General features: G+C 57.4%; 5 protein-coding genes across 5 annotated transcripts; 1 reads left to right on the forward strand and 4 right to left on the reverse strand.

Annotated features, from left to right (window-relative positions):
- Window positions 1-61: 61 nt before the first annotated feature.
- Window positions 62-2,742, reverse strand: TRAVEDRAFT_74785 (uncharacterized protein; the record flags this gene model as incomplete). The annotated part of the gene is made up of 9 exons (XM_008045607.1): window positions 62-225; window positions 290-516; window positions 585-1,411; window positions 1,472-1,593; window positions 1,645-1,721; window positions 1,780-1,930; window positions 2,007-2,123; window positions 2,451-2,542; window positions 2,599-2,742. 9 exons carry the CDS (start codon window positions 2,740-2,742, stop codon window positions 126-128), a joined length of 1,857 nt encoding a protein of 618 aa, XP_008043798.1. The 3' UTR covers window positions 62-125.
- Window positions 2,743-3,166: 424 nt separating this feature from the next.
- Window positions 3,167-6,488, reverse strand: TRAVEDRAFT_174295 (MCM-domain-containing protein; the record flags this gene model as incomplete). Its single annotated transcript, XM_008045608.1, has 8 exons — window positions 3,167-3,900; window positions 3,952-4,230; window positions 4,284-4,377; window positions 4,441-4,556; window positions 4,612-5,447; window positions 5,497-6,188; window positions 6,241-6,367; window positions 6,446-6,488. 8 exons carry the CDS (start codon window positions 6,486-6,488, stop codon window positions 3,319-3,321), a joined length of 2,769 nt encoding a protein of 922 aa, XP_008043799.1. The 3' UTR covers window positions 3,167-3,318.
- A 365-nt stretch (window positions 6,489-6,853) lies between these two features.
- On the forward strand, window positions 6,854-9,358 carry TRAVEDRAFT_154992 (GTPase). Its single transcript, XM_008045609.1, has 3 exons — window positions 6,854-7,053; window positions 7,594-7,636; window positions 7,691-9,358. The coding sequence occupies exons 1-3, from the start codon at window positions 6,865-6,867 to the stop codon at window positions 9,202-9,204; spliced, it is 1,746 nt and encodes a 581-aa protein (XP_008043800.1). The 5' UTR covers window positions 6,854-6,864; the 3' UTR covers window positions 9,205-9,358.
- Window positions 9,359-10,046: 688 nt separating this feature from the next.
- TRAVEDRAFT_52606 (uncharacterized protein) lies at window positions 10,047-10,994 on the reverse strand (the record flags this gene model as incomplete). Its single annotated transcript, XM_008045302.1, has 3 exons — window positions 10,047-10,119; window positions 10,173-10,468; window positions 10,530-10,994. 3 exons carry the CDS (start codon window positions 10,992-10,994, stop codon window positions 10,047-10,049), a joined length of 834 nt encoding a protein of 277 aa, XP_008043493.1.
- A 1,387-nt stretch (window positions 10,995-12,381) lies between these two features.
- TRAVEDRAFT_74788 (alpha/beta-hydrolase) lies at window positions 12,382-14,916 on the reverse strand (the record flags this gene model as incomplete). Its single annotated transcript, XM_008045610.1, has 12 exons — window positions 12,382-12,459; window positions 12,516-13,222; window positions 13,281-13,612; window positions 13,662-13,732; window positions 13,781-13,894; window positions 13,952-14,044; window positions 14,096-14,127; window positions 14,177-14,212; window positions 14,275-14,371; window positions 14,429-14,465; window positions 14,528-14,729; window positions 14,784-14,916. The coding sequence occupies 12 exons, from the start codon at window positions 14,914-14,916 to the stop codon at window positions 12,382-12,384; spliced, it is 1,932 nt and encodes a 643-aa protein (XP_008043801.1).
- Window positions 14,917-16,994: the final 2,078 nt, after the last annotated feature.

Here is a 16,994-nt window from a genome sequence, read left to right on the forward strand (position 1 = left end):
TTGATGCATCCCTATGCTAGGTCCGTAAGAATCTGCCCCCGTCCTAGTAGAATACATGACAAGAATCGTGTGCCGAGCCCCCTTAATTAGCTCAGGCCTCGGAAGGCGCAACGCCCTGCTCCTATTCAGACGAGCTTGATACAGCGCCCCTCGTCAGGGTCTATCCAAGGATGTCTGAATATTGTGCCATCCTGGATCGCCTGAGCAGCATCCTCCATATTGTGCCTGCCAAAATGTCAGTTACGAGAAGCACGGCGGAGCTGCCTGAGAACAGGGAGTCGACACCTACACTTCTTCTAGGTGGTCATCGACCCATTCTATGCTTGACTCATAGTCACATAAAGAGCAGCACCAGTAGGGGCCGGGGTCGGAGAGAAGGGCGTTGCGGGCTACGGGCTCGAGCTCCTCGACGACGGTGGCCAGGACCTCCGGCTGGTCGACGCGTTGCCACATGCGATCTCTATCTGCACCACCGCCGTCGATACGGCTACCGAAGTGCACGTGCTCATGATCGAACTGAACACGCAGGTGAAAGAAATGTTGTCAGCAGAGAGGCAATACGGCAACAGTTGTGAAAGGCTTACCGCGGCGACCCAGTCGTATACATGCTTCACCGGCGCCTCTGGGCCGCCAGGCTCACAGAGCGCGCAACGAAGCCAGCCTCCACATGCCTTCAGCTCGTCGGTAGTCGCTCGTGTCGCATCAAGGCCCAGCGCCGAGACGACCCTACGCATCCGTTCGATATGCGCAACCGCCACGGGCCCGTCTATCAGGCGGTCGAGGCTGAAGGGCTTACACCTCCAAGTCAGGCGTTCGCGCTCCTCGTTGCGCTTGTATTTGTTGGTGATGAAGTTAGGCCGGGTGACGATACGCGTATACAAATCATCCTCCGGGTTCGGGAAATCGCCATCTTCGATGCGTAGGCACTGGTGGCAGAGTACTTCGGGGTATCGCATGATTCGGGCGCGGGCGTTCACCTGGAATGTGTCATTACTGACTCCCGTGCAGTGAGAACAGGTGAAGATAGCGATCGCCAGATTGAGAGGGTCGACGCCAGATGGGACGGGTGGGAGGTACTGGCACAGGTGGCGCGTCAACTTCTTCTTGACGTCCGCGTTCCATCTCTTGACGAGCCCGGGAGTCATGCGTCGGAAGGGGATGTTTTCTCCGCCATAACTGTATATCATGGAGCGCTCGAGGATGGTGCGGCACTTGGGCCTGAAGGCGAAGTCGATCGGCTTAGGGTGGAGCATCATGTGCGCGGTCCGGGGGAACTGCACACAGTGTCCTTGGATGGCCGATTGGAGGTCTTTATGGCGTACGCGGAGCTCGATTTGGCGTTCGGTGGCAAACACGTCCTCGCGTACCTTGTCGAGCGTGGCCTGTACCGCGTTCATCACCCTCGGCCATTCTGCGAGGCGTGGTGCGGGCGCGTCAGGGCGTTGTAGCGGATGTGAATAACGCAACTTACCTGCGTCGGTCAAGGGCTTAGGCAGACGCACTGAAGGGAGCTTAGCGAAGTTGTCCATTTCCAGATGGTCCATGTAACCTAGTTCCCAGCCCCAACCTGCCTTGCATAGGCGATCCAGGATGCTGACGACATCGCGGTCAATAGAAGGAAGACGATGACGGCGGCATACGCACCTTTCTAACCGTCTATCCTTGACAGAGCGGAGCTCCGCTGTGCGCCTCCCACTCAACCATTCTTCAAGTTTACGACACTGCTGTACAGCGATGAGCATTGAACCTGACGATAGAGGGACACATGCATGAATCTACCTCTTGACGCTGGCTGTACTCGTCCTCCAGAGTGCCGGTGAACTGGTCTAACGCATCTTTAGACACGGGAGCCGTAAGTTTCTTGTACCGTTTAACGACCGCGTCCACGTCGCGCCGAAGAAGCAGGTTCCACCTGTCGTTGTATCTACGGCTGCAGAACAGATGAAAGACAGTCCGCGAACTGATCAGCCGGGTCGTTCTTGGAGTCACGGCATGATCGTGCCTACCTAGATAGACTCAAGACCGTGAAGAAGTCCGGGTATGTCTCCCAATCAAGGATAGCATCGCTGAGGGCGGGATCGACGGTCGCCACTTGCTCGGCAGCGTCTTTATACCAAATCACCCTGTATACACGGCCTATGTAAGCCACTCGAGCGCCCAAGACCATCGGGAAGACTCACGCGTCTGGTAGACATCGTTGGCAAATGCGGACGCCACACTCTTCAAGAACTTTGTGCATCGTGCGCCCGCACATCTAGGGGCCGGGGTAAACATCTAAGCTGTGCAGTGGCGCAAGCGAGACGTGTGCACGTACATTACAGTTTGTCGTGAATAGCAAATGCATGAATGCGGGTATGCTCAGAAACGCAGGCCGCGGAGGGAGCGAACCGTCCCCATATTTCCCCGGGCGCAACGGGGGTGTGTTCTGTAGCGCAACTTTCCACACGCACCTTTCCGCGCCTTTGGACCAGTAGCAGGCGCGGATGTCTTTGCAGGTGTGGCACAGGCTGAACAAGTCTTTAGGGTGCAGAAGGCCTCCGATCTGCGCAGGAGCGAGTAGGTCAGAATCAGAACGCGACAAGAGCAAAAGGTGCGTACCATGTGCAGCACCTCGGTCGGAAGGTCGCACAGTCCGCGTCGGCCTGTTGAACCTATTATGTCGGGCTCGGAGGACGCATTCGCGTTCCCCGATGTGTTTTCGGACGAAGGGTGGGCGGTCTTGATTTTCTTTCTGGGTGGCATTGGTGCATATGAAGTAGATGAGCCACTAGGAGATGCAGAAGAAGGAGATGTTGGTCGAAGCTGATGGGTCTTATATAGCCGCCACTCAGGCTGGTGGTGGCTAAAACCACTCTAAAACCGCAGACAATGGATCGTCAGTGGCGCGTTGACCCGCCTATCACGACCCGGGCCCGCATGCATTGTCTCCATACCAGTTCTGGAGCAAGCGAGTGGCCGAGAGGAAATGTACTCCCTTTGTCCAGGACGTAACGTCGTAGTAGTACAAAGCAATCCGTCTCGCGCGCGCTATGTTACTACCGAACTCCTCGGCAAGCGCCGGTGCGCAACCGTCCTAATGCAAAATTGCAAAATATGTACAACAACCAGGCCTCATCTCGACTGTTCGTGATATAGTACTCTGTACCAGACATAGAGAGAATGGGGCTACTTTCGGACGCGGGGAATACGCGTCTAACGTTGGTCTAGTGGTACACATTTCATAACATACATATCGAACATGCCAACACTCACGATCCCAAGAAAGCAAGGAAACCATCGAAACAACAAGTGCAGGCGATGCATCGTTCAATCCGCCACCTACGCGCCTTCCACACGCTTGATCATCCGCCGATCCCGCTCGCCCACAACCTTCACCAGCCCCTCCTGCTCCAGCTCCCTGATCACCTCCCCAAAGTCCGCCGTGCTCACCCGCACGCTGCTCTGCGCCTCCAGCTGCGCGAGCGCGTCCGCCCACCTTACCCCGCGCGTCCCCCCGCCCGCGCCATCGAGCATGCCCAGCACCGCGCGGCGCAGGTCCGCGCGCAGCTTGCGCTGCTGGCGGCCGATGCCCGTGTCGAGCAGGCCCATGTCGATCTCGCCCGTCGTCGGGTCGCGCGCGCTCGTGTTCAGCGCCTCGCGCATGAGGCGGAACGCCTCCTGCACGTCCGCGAGCTCGACCTGTGGGGAGAAGCGCATGCGCGCGTGCGCCTCGGAGAGCCGGATCATGCTCTCGAGCTGCCGTGTCGTCGCGGTGATGCGCCGCTCGGACGAGCGCGGGTCTTCGCCGGCTTTGCGGAGCGTCACGTAGCAGCGCACGAGCTCGTCTCCGGCGGCCTCGGTGATAGTGGGGTTCATGCGCGAGCGCGCGTAGGTGATGTATGCAGAGAGCTCCTCGAGGGGCTGGATGGACGATTAGCGTCGAGTGTACGACCTCAAGGAAAGGAGACCTACAAGGATGTCCTGACCTCCGCCGGTCTCAGGCGCGTCCTCGAGGTATAGGGCAACGAGATGCTGGGCGAGCTTGCGGTCGAGCGCCTCATCGACGTGATCGAGCACAAGGTACAGTAGGTCGAAACGGGAGATTAGCGTCGGTGGGAGGTCAATGTTCCGCGTTACGGTCTCTTCTGGGTTGTATTTAGACCCAATCGGGTTCGCGGCGGCAAGAATGGACGTCCGCGCGTTGAGGGTCGTAATGATGCCTGCCTTGGCAATGGACACCGTTTGTTGTTCCTGTGGAATCTGACGTGAGTATACGAGCGGGTACGATAAGAAGGTGGACGGACCATGACTTCGTGGAGAACGCTGCGGGTCGCGTCCGACATCTTGTCGAACTCGTCGATACAGCACACACCTCCATCACTCAAAACGAGAGCACCACTAGAAAGTAAGGAAGCGTTTAGCTTAGGCGCATTTTTAATCTTGACTAAAAATGGCACTCACCTCTCGAGAACAAGTTGCTTGGAGTCGGGATCCCGGGTGACATAGGCGGTGAGACCGACCGCGGACGATCCCTTGCCTGAGGTGTACACGCCGCGAGGGGCGATCTTATGCACATACTATACAACTAGTCAGCCCACCGACCATCGGGCGCAAGGCAAACCAAAGACTCACCTGCAAGATCTGCGACTTACTTGTACCGGGGTCTCCGACGAGCAGCACGTTGATGTCGCCACGGTACCTCGGTCCACCACCGCCTCCGCCCCGCGCGATGCTCTTGTTCGTTCCACCGAACAGCTGGAGCAGGATCCCCTTCTTCACGTCCTCCATCGCGTAGATCGACGGTGCGAGGGAGCGCGCCAGGTACTCGTAGACATCCGGCCGCCGGCTGATCTCCCGCAGACGCGCCTCCAGTTCCTCCCGCTTCGACGTCCGCCGCTGCCGCTCCGTCCCGTGCTCCTCGTCGTCATCCATATCTATCCCGCCCCCAACGCCACCCACCCCAGGGATCCTGTCCCCCCCAGCGGGGCGCGTGCTTCGGTCGAGCCCGAGCTTGTCGCCCGAGCCCAGACGGATGTGCACGACGTCGATGAAGGTGCGGAAGAGACTCTTCAGCATACGCTGGCGCGGGTTGACGCGCACCGGTACGCTGCGGAAGATGCCAGTGACAATGAGGCGGTCGCCCGGCTTCGAGACGTCCACGAGCTCGTCGTACACGCTCAGCGAGACCGTGTGCGGCGTCTGACCGTCGGGAACGGCGTCCGGGGTTTCTTGCAGGCGGATGACCTGCCGATCTGCGAACTCGCAGCGGTTGTGCACGAGCGACATCGTGCCTAGGGAGCCACACACGTCGCGCGGGCACCGACTCGGCTCGTCGATCTTGCCACGGTCAATCTCGACTTGCACAGTGTGGTTGCAGGTGAGGCAGCGGAAGAAGGCGACCTTCATGTCGGGGATGACAGGCGTCGCGCGGATGACGAGACCCTTGATGCAGACGAGTTTGTCCGTATCTGGAAGCATATGAGTACATATCTCGGAGAGTGCATGCGCAATACCTACCAGAGGGGTTGAGGTCGCGCATGTTCACGGACGGGATGCCGAAAGGTCGAATCTTGTAGACCTTGCCCATAATCTCTGCAATCTCTTCCTCTCCCTCATCTCCGCGCATGCCTTCCGCGCCGGCCTGCTGGTCTTCCTCGGCGATCTCGAGCATGAGATCCTTGAGGACCTGATCCATCGCGGGAATGACTTCCTGGGGGTACTTGACTAGCTGGTTCTGTAGCTTCTTGCTGGGAGGGTACGCCGCGAGGTTGACCAAGTCCAGATTCAAGTTCGTCTCGCCCGTCTGGCGCATGCGACGGAGGTAGCCTTCATACAAAAGCAATTCGCCTTCCTCTGGTGATGAGAGGACACGGGTCCGCAAGCCACGTTCGCGGTCATGCGCGATGCGATACTTAATTTTGAATCCACGCAGGAACTCGCGGAATGTCTTCATCGTCTCGCCCAGGTTGACAGTAGTACCCCAGATCGCGCGAATTTCATCCGGTTCGTCGTCGGACGGAACAGCAGGAGCAGACAAGTTCGGGGCTGATGATGCGGGAATGGACATGTGTGACGCATCGGAGCGTAGATCATCGTGGGGAAGGTTGTTTTGACGTCGAGGCCGGGGAATAGCAGAACTAGGCGTGATGCTGACGGAGGAGTGTATGTCACCACGGCGGTTCTTGGGCGTCGCCGATGCCGCAGGACTCCTACGTAGTCTGTCAGAGCCACATAACACAACACGTCGATCCTGGTACGCACGAAGGGAATGCAAGAGGTTCCGAGTCTTGAGATCCGGGGATATCATAGTTGAGCCTGCGCACACGAGAAGGCGTCCCGTTCTTGTTGGGAGAGGAGCTGGGAAACGGGAGGGGAGAGGATGTTCCGGCTGCAACGTTATATACTCAGCCTTGGCCCACATCGAATTGAGCGCGGCGCATCCACCATGCGCGCGAAGGAAACTTACGTGCGAAGAGAGGGGTCTGTCTCCTCGGTGTGCTGAGACCCATCGCTCTTCTGGCAACACTGTTATGACGTGGTGTTCCCGCAGCTGAGGGAGTGCCCTCGAGGAAGAGTGGGGCACGCGGGGGTGCATTAGCCATTGAGGGTTCTACATGCGACCCATCCTGCATTTCGACATCTTCGAGGTCAGAAGTTGGGATCTCCCTAGGAGAGGACATGTCGCGCCTCGGGGCTCAGAAGAAGAAGGTGGTGGTGGTGGTGGTGGGAGGAGGAGGATGAGGAGGATGAGGACGGCGATCGAGAGACGCGACGCGACGCGTTCCATGTCCGCTTTAGGGCAGGCCGTTTCGTGCCCCAGCGCGTCAGAGTGTGAGGCGCACAAGTGCTTCCTCATTTGCTCCGTCACTGTGGTCGACACCGTTCATGCACCGCTCTCCGTTGCTCAGACCTGCACGTCTCTTCGCAACCCCTGTATACTCTGCAAGATGCTGCCTGAGCACCGCCGCGGAACCTGGGCCGTCCACACAGAGCAAGAAGCCGGCGCGCATCACGCAGGCAGAAGAAGATGAATTGAGGCGCAAGCGAAGGACAGACTGGAAACGCAGGCAGAATGTAAGTCTCCAAATGTTAGGATGTCCCCACTATGCTTCACACGGCAGACAAAAGGCGAGGCATACCCATGCGAGAGCCTTACATACGACCAAAGATTTGACTGTCTGTCAGCCTGTAGCAAGGGTTCTCAGGCTATAACACGTAGTGGTTTCCGCATCTGGTCTGCCGTGTTAGTTGCAACGCATTCAAGAAGCGCGATTCGACCTTTTTTGGTGCGCGTGTCCCCGGATGAAGTCCTATAGTCCCGCTCGCGTGCATCACACTCTATTACCTTTCTACGACGATGATCACGAGCATGCGCACCTTTAACACTGCACAATTGCAAATTGATTCCTGACATCTGGCAAGCATAACTATGGATTCGCTACACTAATGTGATGGCGGGACGGCGCGGACTGGGTCAAGAGACTATTCAGCTCGCAATTGTCCAGTAGTTCCTGGATCAGCGCGCCTTCTTGCATGCGTTGCTAATCCCCTACCCTTTCGCAGCCATACTTGGTCTCGGCGTAACAAACCAACTTACGTGCTATCTCTGCCCAGGGCCAAACTTTCTTGGATCATACCGTTATCCATGTTCGTGCAGGTACATGGCGTTCAGGCAGTCGGTAAATATCTCATGAATTAATTCATGTCACAGGAAACGGAGGAGATGGCTGCGTAGCCTTCCATCGCGAACTCTTTAAGCCCTACGGTCCTCCGTCAGGAGGCAACGGCGGTCGTGGAGGCGATGTCTACATTCTCCCAACACCTCACCTCACCACGCTATCATCCGTACTCGTGCGGCCCCGAGCCCAACACGGCGGCGCCGGCCAAGGCACCTGGCAAAACGGCAAAAACGCCCCGCCACTCATCATCAGAGTGCCGTTGGGGACGATCGTCCGGGAGCTTCCGGCAGACGACCCACGGCGGAGCAAAAACGAGTACGAAGCGGAGGCGGAGGCGCTACACGGCCTAAGTCCACAGGAACGGCGAGCGAAGATGCGCGAGAAGCGCTGGAGACACTATCCCGAATACGCAGACGACAATGCGCAGCGTGAAGACTTCAAGCACGCCGAACGCGTCTTGTTCGCCCAGGAGCGCGAGCGAAGACACATGCGCAGGCTACGGTCAGAGAACCCGATTTTCCTTGACCTCGACAAACCCGAGGAGGCTGCAGAAGCAGCGGACCCCAACGCACCACTCGGACATCGTCGTGTCGAACCCATGGGACACCTCGTCGCGCGCGGCGGTGCCGGTGGCCTCGGCAATCCCGCCTTCCTCGCTCCGACAAATCGCTCTCCGAAGTGGGCGACCCGCGGCGCGGAGGGCGAACGCGTCTCGCTCTCGCTCGAACTGAATCTCCTCGCCGACATCGGACTCGTCGGCATGCCCAATGCTGGCAAGTCTACGCTCCTCCGCGCGCTCACCGGTGGCCGGGCTCGCACAGAGGTCGCTGGATACGCGTTTACAACGTTAAATCCGATCGTCGCGGTTGTACGTGTCGCGGAAGACGGCTCATTCGACGGAGACGCAGAAGGTGTCGTGCACGACAACACGCAAGTCGAAGAGGCGCACGAACGCGCGCTCCTAGACAGCGGGGCATTCGCGGACACGCTCACCCGCAACCAGCTGCGCGCCGTCGAGGGCGCGATCGAAGACCCGTTCGCCGCGCTCGAGGCGTTCCGCTTCACCGTCGCGGACAACCCAGGGCTGATCGAGCGGGCGTCGGCGAACGTCGGGCTCGGACACGCGTTCCTGCGCTCGATGGAGCGTTCGCACGCGCTGGCATACGTCGTCGACCTGTCCGCCCCAGACCCGTGGGACGAGCTACGCGTGCTCCAGGCGGAGCTGGAGCAGTACAAGCCCGGGATGAGCGCGCAGGCGCGCATGGTCGTCGCGAACAAGGCGGACCTGCTCGCGGGGAGCGACGGCAGCGCGGGCGCGTTGCCGGAGGAGGTCGAGGCGGCGCGGGAGAAGCTGCGGCGCCTGCAGGCGTTCGTGGCGGCGGAGATGCGGGTGCCGGTGCGGGATGCGGCTGGGGCGGTGGTCGGGGAGCGGCCGCTGGACGTGGTGCCCATCTCGGCGAAGCATAGCATGAATTTGAAGAGGGTCGTACGGCTGATGCGGACGTATGTCGAGGAGGCGCGGGAGAGGCAGGCGGCGTCGTCTTGAGGGCGTGCGCCTGACGTGCCCGTCTGTCTAGGCGGGATGTGACTGGAGATTGTATGTCGTCCGCCGTGCTGCCGTTGTTCGTGTCCGCCACGCATGGCTAACCTAGACTTGCATAGTACAACATATTCTTGCATTAATGGAACCCTTAATTCCCGCTCAAAGTTGTTCAGTGTGTATGCGTCGACCCCGGACGACATGTGTCGTCGCAAGTCCTTGTGAGCAGTAGGCCGCCGCTACTTTCGCCTTGAGCGCAAGTGCAGACGGTGGGTTGTTGTTCAGCAAGCCGTCCGGCCTTCAGGCTGTGAGCTCTCTATCGTTGCTAAGTAAATCGGCGATCCTCCCGTCCTGACACGTCGTTTTGTTTCTTTTCGGTCAGCAGGTCAGGCCCAAAGGGTTTCTGATGGAAGCTCATTGAGCGGACGAAGGGCGTACGTGGGTATGCGCAAATGTATTCGGTTCAAATGAGCATGCGCTATGGTGTATTGCTACTGTGTTTGCGGGGGAATCTGAAATACTCGAGGATCGTGTCTCGGAGGTCGGACGAGCAGGCCGGCGTGTTCTGTCTGCCCTTTCAGGCCTCACACTGATGCTTCGCGATAAGAGGTGGGAGGGTGAATGGGCCTCGTGTAGAAGCGCAAGCGTCCCAGAGAAGCCTGCACAGCAGTGCTCAGCTACGGAACCCATATGGGCTCGATCGTGAGTAGCACCAAGGTCCAACACCAACAGGCCAGAGTATGCCCTGTCTGTGAGACGATGTCGATAGGCCAGAGAAAAACGCGACGTCATCTCGTCGATGGAAGGTTGGAAATCCAGTACCTAGTACTACCTCTTCATAGTGAGTATTATATCTGTATTCGTGGGCCGACGCCCTTGTACTTCCGCTCTCCGAAGGGATGCTCCGGAGCGAATGTGTCGCTATAACAGCCTGGTCAGCAAGGCTTTACTGTGACTGCGGAATGCAGATCTACCGTCTCTTGGGTGACCTATCGTAGACACGCCGGATTTTGCCATGCCGTGTGCGGTAATACCAAACCCACATGCTCGGCGGTTCTCCGTGGTACAAAAGGGCGATACCCCTGAGCGTCGGGTCCGGTGCTAACATGTCCAGGATTTCCGATGCGAATGTCGCTAGTTGACGGCGCCATTGCTCGAGCGCGCTACTGCCAACGTCGGGGTTGTACTCCCCCGGATCGCCTGGGAAGTCCAGGTTCAAGCGAAGCCAAACAGCACTTTTCGACGCCGAAAGCGTCTGTGCGATGTGTCGCTGCAGAAATTGGATATCAAAAATGGCCCAGGCTACGAGCTGCGGAGATGCTTGCACGTACATGGTCCACGGCCTCGTCTGAAGACTGGCGGTATCGATGTAGTTGAAGATGTAGTAGCTTTGGGAATGCGTGTGCGATGAAGGAGAGAAGGTCGTCGTCCGCTTTGTCCGCAAGGTAGACAAGCTCAAGCGTGATGAGGTTGGGGGCTTGAAGGCGTTGCAGAGCGGATAGGGCTTCCGTGGCGGTAAGGATGGGCGACCTCCAAGTGCAACTGTAGTATTTATGGGCTACAATGTCATAGTGGCGAGGCCAATCACGGAGCGACAGGTGGGTGAGGTTGGCGAGTGGTATCGAGAAGACCCGGTCGTTGGGATCGGGATATGCGATTGTGAGACTTTGCAAGTTGTTCAGACTTGCAACCGGACACGCCGAGTTGTGGCCGAGCACACAACATCGAGTGGTAGTCGAACGGAGGAAAGCGGCGGTGACGACGAGGCGTTCAAGGGCTGGCATGCGGCGAAACATGACGGGCAGATGTTCTGTGGACAAACAATTGGCATCGGCAGGGAACGATCCTTGGAGAGTGAGACTCCTCAGGGTGGGCCAATCGGCTTTCGCCATCTCCCTGAGTGGCGCCGTCGTCGCGGGCAGTACGAGAGATCGTGCCGTGGAGTTCATGCCAAGGACTAGGGTCGACAAACAGGCCGTTTCCAAAGTACACATAGCGCGATATGTCGTCAACAGTTGAAACCTCGAGGGTAAGGTAGGGATCAGGGGTGTTGGATAGATCAGCTCCTCGAGACGAGAGAATGTCGAGGCTGCATCGGTCGGGAAGGGCGGAAGATCTATAAACGTAGGTTTGATTGTGATGGACTTGACTTGGGGAAAATTGAGGCATATTCTGAAGGCTTTCCAAGGCACGCCACCCAGAGCACCGGTAAAAGTTACGGACCGCACGAATGGCAGGTACCGTAGCGGCGTCGCGAAGTTCGACTTCATCCCAGGTCCCGATGGGCGGCATCCGTAGAACCTACACGCAATTAGTGCTGTTCATGAACCGATATATGAAGCGCGAAGGACGCTCAGGGATCACTCACTCTCTGGAGTAAAAAGCCATGTAATATGTCAGACACCTAGCAGGCACTGTCAGCGTCATTGCAGCAACAAGCTTAAGGAGCGGGGCGTTTATCCCACTTACCGCACATGAGGCCGTATAGCAGGTGGAGGGACTTCTGCGTTCGCAACTATCTTTGCGTTCGTGATGGAGCACCGCGAGAAGAGTGCAGGAAGCGAGAGGGAGCGAAGCCGCCGACAACAAACAGAAAGATGCAATAGAGCCCGGAAACCCGCGGGCCCTGCTCGTAGCAGCGCTGCGGCGATGAGAGCAAATACATCCTCGTCAATCTGCAACATTCTGAAGAGAGAAGGGGTGAGTAAATTAAATTTTCAGAACGAATCATTGTTGTGCGTACGGCGTTGACTGGGACGGCTGTGAGATATCAACTTGGTTAACATTCACCGGCAGGGTGTCACGCAGCATCACGCTCGGTGCAACTGGTGCTTCAACGTGGGCTGGTGGCGGCGTACCAATCGAGACATATCCGGCGCCGAAATCAGAGTGGCGAATAATCGTAGTCATGGTTCCGGTTCAAGTTCGAGCTCAAAGTCTCTGAGTCGAAACACTCATGGGCCGGAAATCCCGGCGCGAGCATCCGCGTCGTTCAGCGCCAAGAGGAGCGAGGCGCACGCAAAAAGGCGTCCTGTCGTATCTTAGTCTATCTTAGTGCACATCGCTTAAGGTTGCGCACTGATTTGAAGATCGAGATATCGAGAAATAGTTAATATACAATTGAGTAGCTTACAACGAACGAAACACCACCACTACAGCCCCTGCCATCTGCGCACTACGGGCTCATCTCATAGCGCTCTCCATTGCCCCCGGATCGGTCGTGAAGAACTCGTCGGAGTCGATGAGCCTGACGTCGATATGCTTGAGACAGAGGAGGACGCGCTGCCGGCCGAAGATGGCTTCGCACTCGCGCTCACGCTCGCAACCGTGGTAGCAGTTGCAGTCGCGAGGAAGCTGTCCCACGCCGCAATCGTTGCGCTCGGGAACATAAACGTCCCCGAAGTCGTGCTGGACCCGTAGAAGATCTCCGCGCCCCCAGGCAAGTAGTCCCCAGCCAGCGTCGCGTCCTCGCCACCGACGACGGCCGAACCCTCGACGGTGCCGTTCTTGTTTGTCCCGAGCACGAACTCGCGCAGGAAGACGAGGGCCTGGGCGGGCCTCCACTGCGGCACGAAGTGGCCTGCGCCGGAGAATAGGACGTAAGTGAGGTTACGCTCCTGGTGTACGATGCCCGCGACGTTGCCGTCGTCGTCGAACCACGGCGTCGACGGCTTGCGCGTGAAGCCCTGGATGCCGCCAAATGTGAAATTCTGGATGATGACTTCCGTCCCGCGGTGCTGTACGCGTGCGTCGTCGTTCCCGGAGTAGAAGACGAGGGGGATGTTGCGCGCGCTCGCGTTCGCGGCGAGCTCCGACATGAACGCGATGGGCTCCACGCTGGGGTCGCTGTCACGGTGGGGAGGCATCGAGCCGAACGGGTAGTCGAAACTGCTGCTCCAGTTCTTGGAGATCGGCGCGTGCAATGCCGCGCGAGTGCGCTGGTCGTTCAGGAACGGTGCGGCGTCCAAGAGAGGACTTGGGGCTGTTGCATCGGGAATTTCGTAAACGTCGAAGGCTCCCTGTGCTAGAGGGTAGGTAATATTAGCATGACATAGTTGGCGCAAACATACGGAATCGCTTACTCCACGGGTATGTGAAATTGAGGGCGTAGTCCCTCATCTCGTCGAAGAGATCACATCCGTACCAGGGGTCGAGGGTCCCATTTGCGCGCCCGGACAAATCGCGTTTCCAATCTGTCCTCCCCTGCAGGCGCTCGCTAGCGGGTGCACTATTGCCAGAGGTGTGCTCGCGTGCGGCAAGTTCAGTCGCAAAAGCCTCTTTCAAAGAGGTAGGAGTGAGCGCCCCAGTATTCGGGGGTTTCCCAGTAGACCGCTGGCCACGAGTGAGGTTCAGAGTGGGAAATGTTCCGACTTGGGGGTATGTCAAGTTCAGGTCGAATCCGCAAAGGTGGTTTCTGTGGGTGCGGTGAGACGAGCACAGCTATAGATCATAAACAGGCTTACTGTTCCCGGAAGTAGTTGAAGACATCTTGGTCGTATCCGATGATGGCTGGATACGTCTCTAAAATGTTGACCTAAAACGTGTGAGTATCCCGAAGCTGGGTACGAGGAAGTGTACCTACGACAGGGAGGTTTCGGATTGCAGCTACGGATCCCAGAACACCATTGCCGATGGCGATACTGCTCAGCGTCACCGGGTTGGACGGACGTGCGAACATATTCTTGACGATGTATGGCTTGACAGTAAATGAGGATCTAGTTTGACCAGCGCAAGCGGGGTGGAAAAAACTCACGATGAAGTGTCCAGCATAGCTCTGGCCCATTAGGTAGAGGGGGCGAGTAGCGAGGCTGGGGAACACTTTCACCAGGTTCGTGAGAAACTGAAGCTATAGATCGCCTGAGCGCCTGACCATGCGTCAAAGAAGAGATGGACGTACGAAATCCTCGGCGATTTGGTCCTCGTTCGCAGCTGTACTATATTAGCGAACAAGCGGCGTTGATAGCGCACGAAGACTCACCATATCCCTTCGAATCTGAAGTGGAAAAGCCCGTGCCTGCGTAATGGCCGTTAGCAAAAGATTCACGCACATAACAAGATACGGCAAAAAGTGCGCACCGACAGGTTGGTCCATCCAAATCGTGTCGGCAAGTGTGTTCCAACTATACGGGTTCAACTCCCACGAACCATTGCTTAGTACGTGGATTGGGCCATTCTGCGTCATTGTCAGCATGCATAGAGGGTGCTGTGAAGATGTGTACACAAAACGCACCTCCGTCGAGAGCCCGAGCATGCCCGATGATCCAGGCCTGTGATGATGTATCCCCTGAGCACCGGCACTCAGGAGCTCCATTCAAAGAAATACACTTACCCTCCTTGCAACCATAGAATCCATGGGTCCGTGTTGTTTGCGTCCGCCGGCGCAGTGAGTGTTCCGTTTCCGCCCTCACGTTCGAAGCCCCAAAAGAACAGCGTATCGTTCTTGTGACCTGCGCGATCGACGGGAATGTTGCCCGCAAAGCTGCGCGGTAGACCGGTTGGGATCACGGGCGGAAGGTCCTTCACTTCAAAGTCTGATCCAACGAGGAGTCAGCTTCGACGAAACAAATTGCGCGGAAGGCACATACAGTTTTGCCATTCAGGGCTGAAATCGCCCTCCGGCCGCCCCGGCCAAGCGTGAGGGTATGAGTTAGGAAGAGATCTTCGCCGCGCAGAGGCAGCACAGAGTAGTGAGAGTGTGTAGATGCTCTTGGTATACATCTTCGGTTTCGATGAAGTCAACGGAGCAGTGCCAGCTCATTATATAGCTTTTGCCATCGGCGACGGGTCTGGGGTAGCCCGCTGCGCTGTCTGGTCCGAGTTCGGGGCTTGGGTACACGTGGGCTCAGCGATGTCGTTCCGTTCCCATCTCGCTCCTTCTACGGAGATCCCGCTCGTCTCAACTTCAGTAAGTCCTGACTTGTACAAAAAGGCGGGAAGCGGGACAGCATGTCCAGTGCAAAGCGGGCTCGGCTTGTGGAGCACGCCCCTTAGGAACGCGGTCCGCACCGCACACGGAATGCTCCACATCGGCTCTCCTCCTGCGGGCGGCCCGCGCTCGAGCGAGATCTCGCCCTCTTTCGGGTGATGGTCTGAACGCGGCAGAATTTGTGAATTAGATGGTCTTTGTAGAGGGAAACTGTGAAATGGCTTCAAAGCTTACTGGGACACTCGTCCTCCCCGCCTCCAAAAGAGTGTGAAAGGTCTGCCTCTGGGAGACTACATCGGAGGTACAGATGCGTCTTCGGATGAATGGCAGGCACTGGTGTTATTCTGAATCTGACCACGGTTTTTGATCGAGCTCACACTATCTGCTTTATGACATCAGAAAAGAAAGATGAGGGAACGAGTATGACTTACCGCTTGCGATGTAGCCCCTGATAGTTAAATGGATGCCTAGTAGGCGTTGTCGGTGCGATCGCTGCGATGAGACCAAACATTAGGATGGACAGTAAGTCCGACCACCGGGCACAGACGGGCCCCCGAGTCCGCCGGGATGATTCAATGTACACCATGGCCAGCTGGATGAATGGCATCCAGACTTTAACTTTGACAGGATGCTAGGGTTGACAGAGATAGCAGTAAAGGATCGATTATAGGCGTCATCGTGGTTTCCGTCCAAAACAAACAAACATTTTGAGCGGCTATCTATTTGGCCCTATTTGGTCGCTTACGCTGGAACGAGGACAGCCTGATCATGCCTGACTTCGAGCTCAAGCGTATGTGGTTGTCCAAGCGCATCCAGTGGACTTGCACTGTATTCCTGCTCGTACTGGGACTGTACGACACGAGGTTCTCGCTAGCTTTCGCCATCCATCTTCCCGCGCACCCCGCTACTCAGTCCGCCAACTAGTACTCTCCACCCCTACAAGCGCAAGCTGCGGCCCGTTCCCCACATGCACCAATGTTTGCAGATCGCCGAGATCGTCTCCCAGATCTTCTCTGAGCTGGACGGTCACGTTTACGACACGCGTATGCGGTTTCCAACCCGCATCGTCCATCGCAACGAAAGCACACTTCGCACGCTCGCAGGCCTCGCCCGGACTTGTCAAGCATTTAAGGAGCCCGCGCTGGATGTCCTGTGGCGCGAAATACCGGACCTTTTTGTCCTGGTAAAACATCTTATGCCGGTCGAGCTGCTGAAATACGACGCGGCGAGTAGCGTATTGGTTAGACTTCGCCGATTTTGATCTTCTCGGACGTCATTTATATTGATGCCAACCTTTCGAACACACAGTTTCTCACAAAGGAGCCCCATTCTGATGTTTGGAGGTTATCGGACCCTTACGTGGCACGCATTCGAACGGTCGGGATTCCACCTCCATCCGGCGTCGTCGCCCGGGGTCTCGACCCCGAGACAGTGTTGCGGCCTCTCGAGCGGCATCTCTCCCTCGGCGCAGCAGACAGCGACATACTGTTCCCGAAGCTGGAACATGTTGTGTATCAAGCGTTCTGGGCACACGAGTTACACTCCCGGCTGCTCCTTCACCGGAACTTACGGGTGTTGCAACTACCGTTGATGGCTTACACAGTGCGTATCACAGTTGTTATGCCTATATAAGCCCAGATCTTAGTGACGCTGCCCCCCCAGTCGCAATGGAACCTGCCTTCTTCCGCCACAGAGAATATGGTCACCAGCGTGGGTAGAAGCATCCACGCACTCAGTGATCACGTCCTGGGTGCCCTGATGAGAATGTGTAACCTCCGTACCCTGTGGGTGAGGGCAGCATTACTAGATCAACCCACATTCGCCCATCTCGGGTCCCTCTCGACACTCATGGGGCTCGCTCTGGAGGCCG

This window comes from Trametes versicolor, assembly GCF_000271585.1.
Source record: "Trametes versicolor FP-101664 SS1 unplaced genomic scaffold TRAVEscaffold_12, whole genome shotgun sequence".
Classification (NCBI taxonomy): domain Eukaryota; kingdom Fungi; phylum Basidiomycota; class Agaricomycetes; order Polyporales; family Polyporaceae; genus Trametes; species Trametes versicolor.

Bases quoted from the DNA above. Each gene is read 5' to 3' on its own strand.
- TRAVEDRAFT_154992 (XM_008045609.1), top strand. From the start codon at position 6,865: ATGCACCGCTCTCCGTTGCTCAGACCTGCACGTCTCTTCGCAACCCCT. The intron at 7,054-7,593 runs GTAAGTCTCCAA...ATCTCTGCCCAG, and splicing joins ACTGGAAACGCAGGCAGAAT to GGCCAAACTTTCTTGGATCA. The intron at 7,637-7,690 runs GTACATGGCGTT...TTCATGTCACAG, and splicing joins CGTTATCCATGTTCGTGCAG to GAAACGGAGGAGATGGCTGC.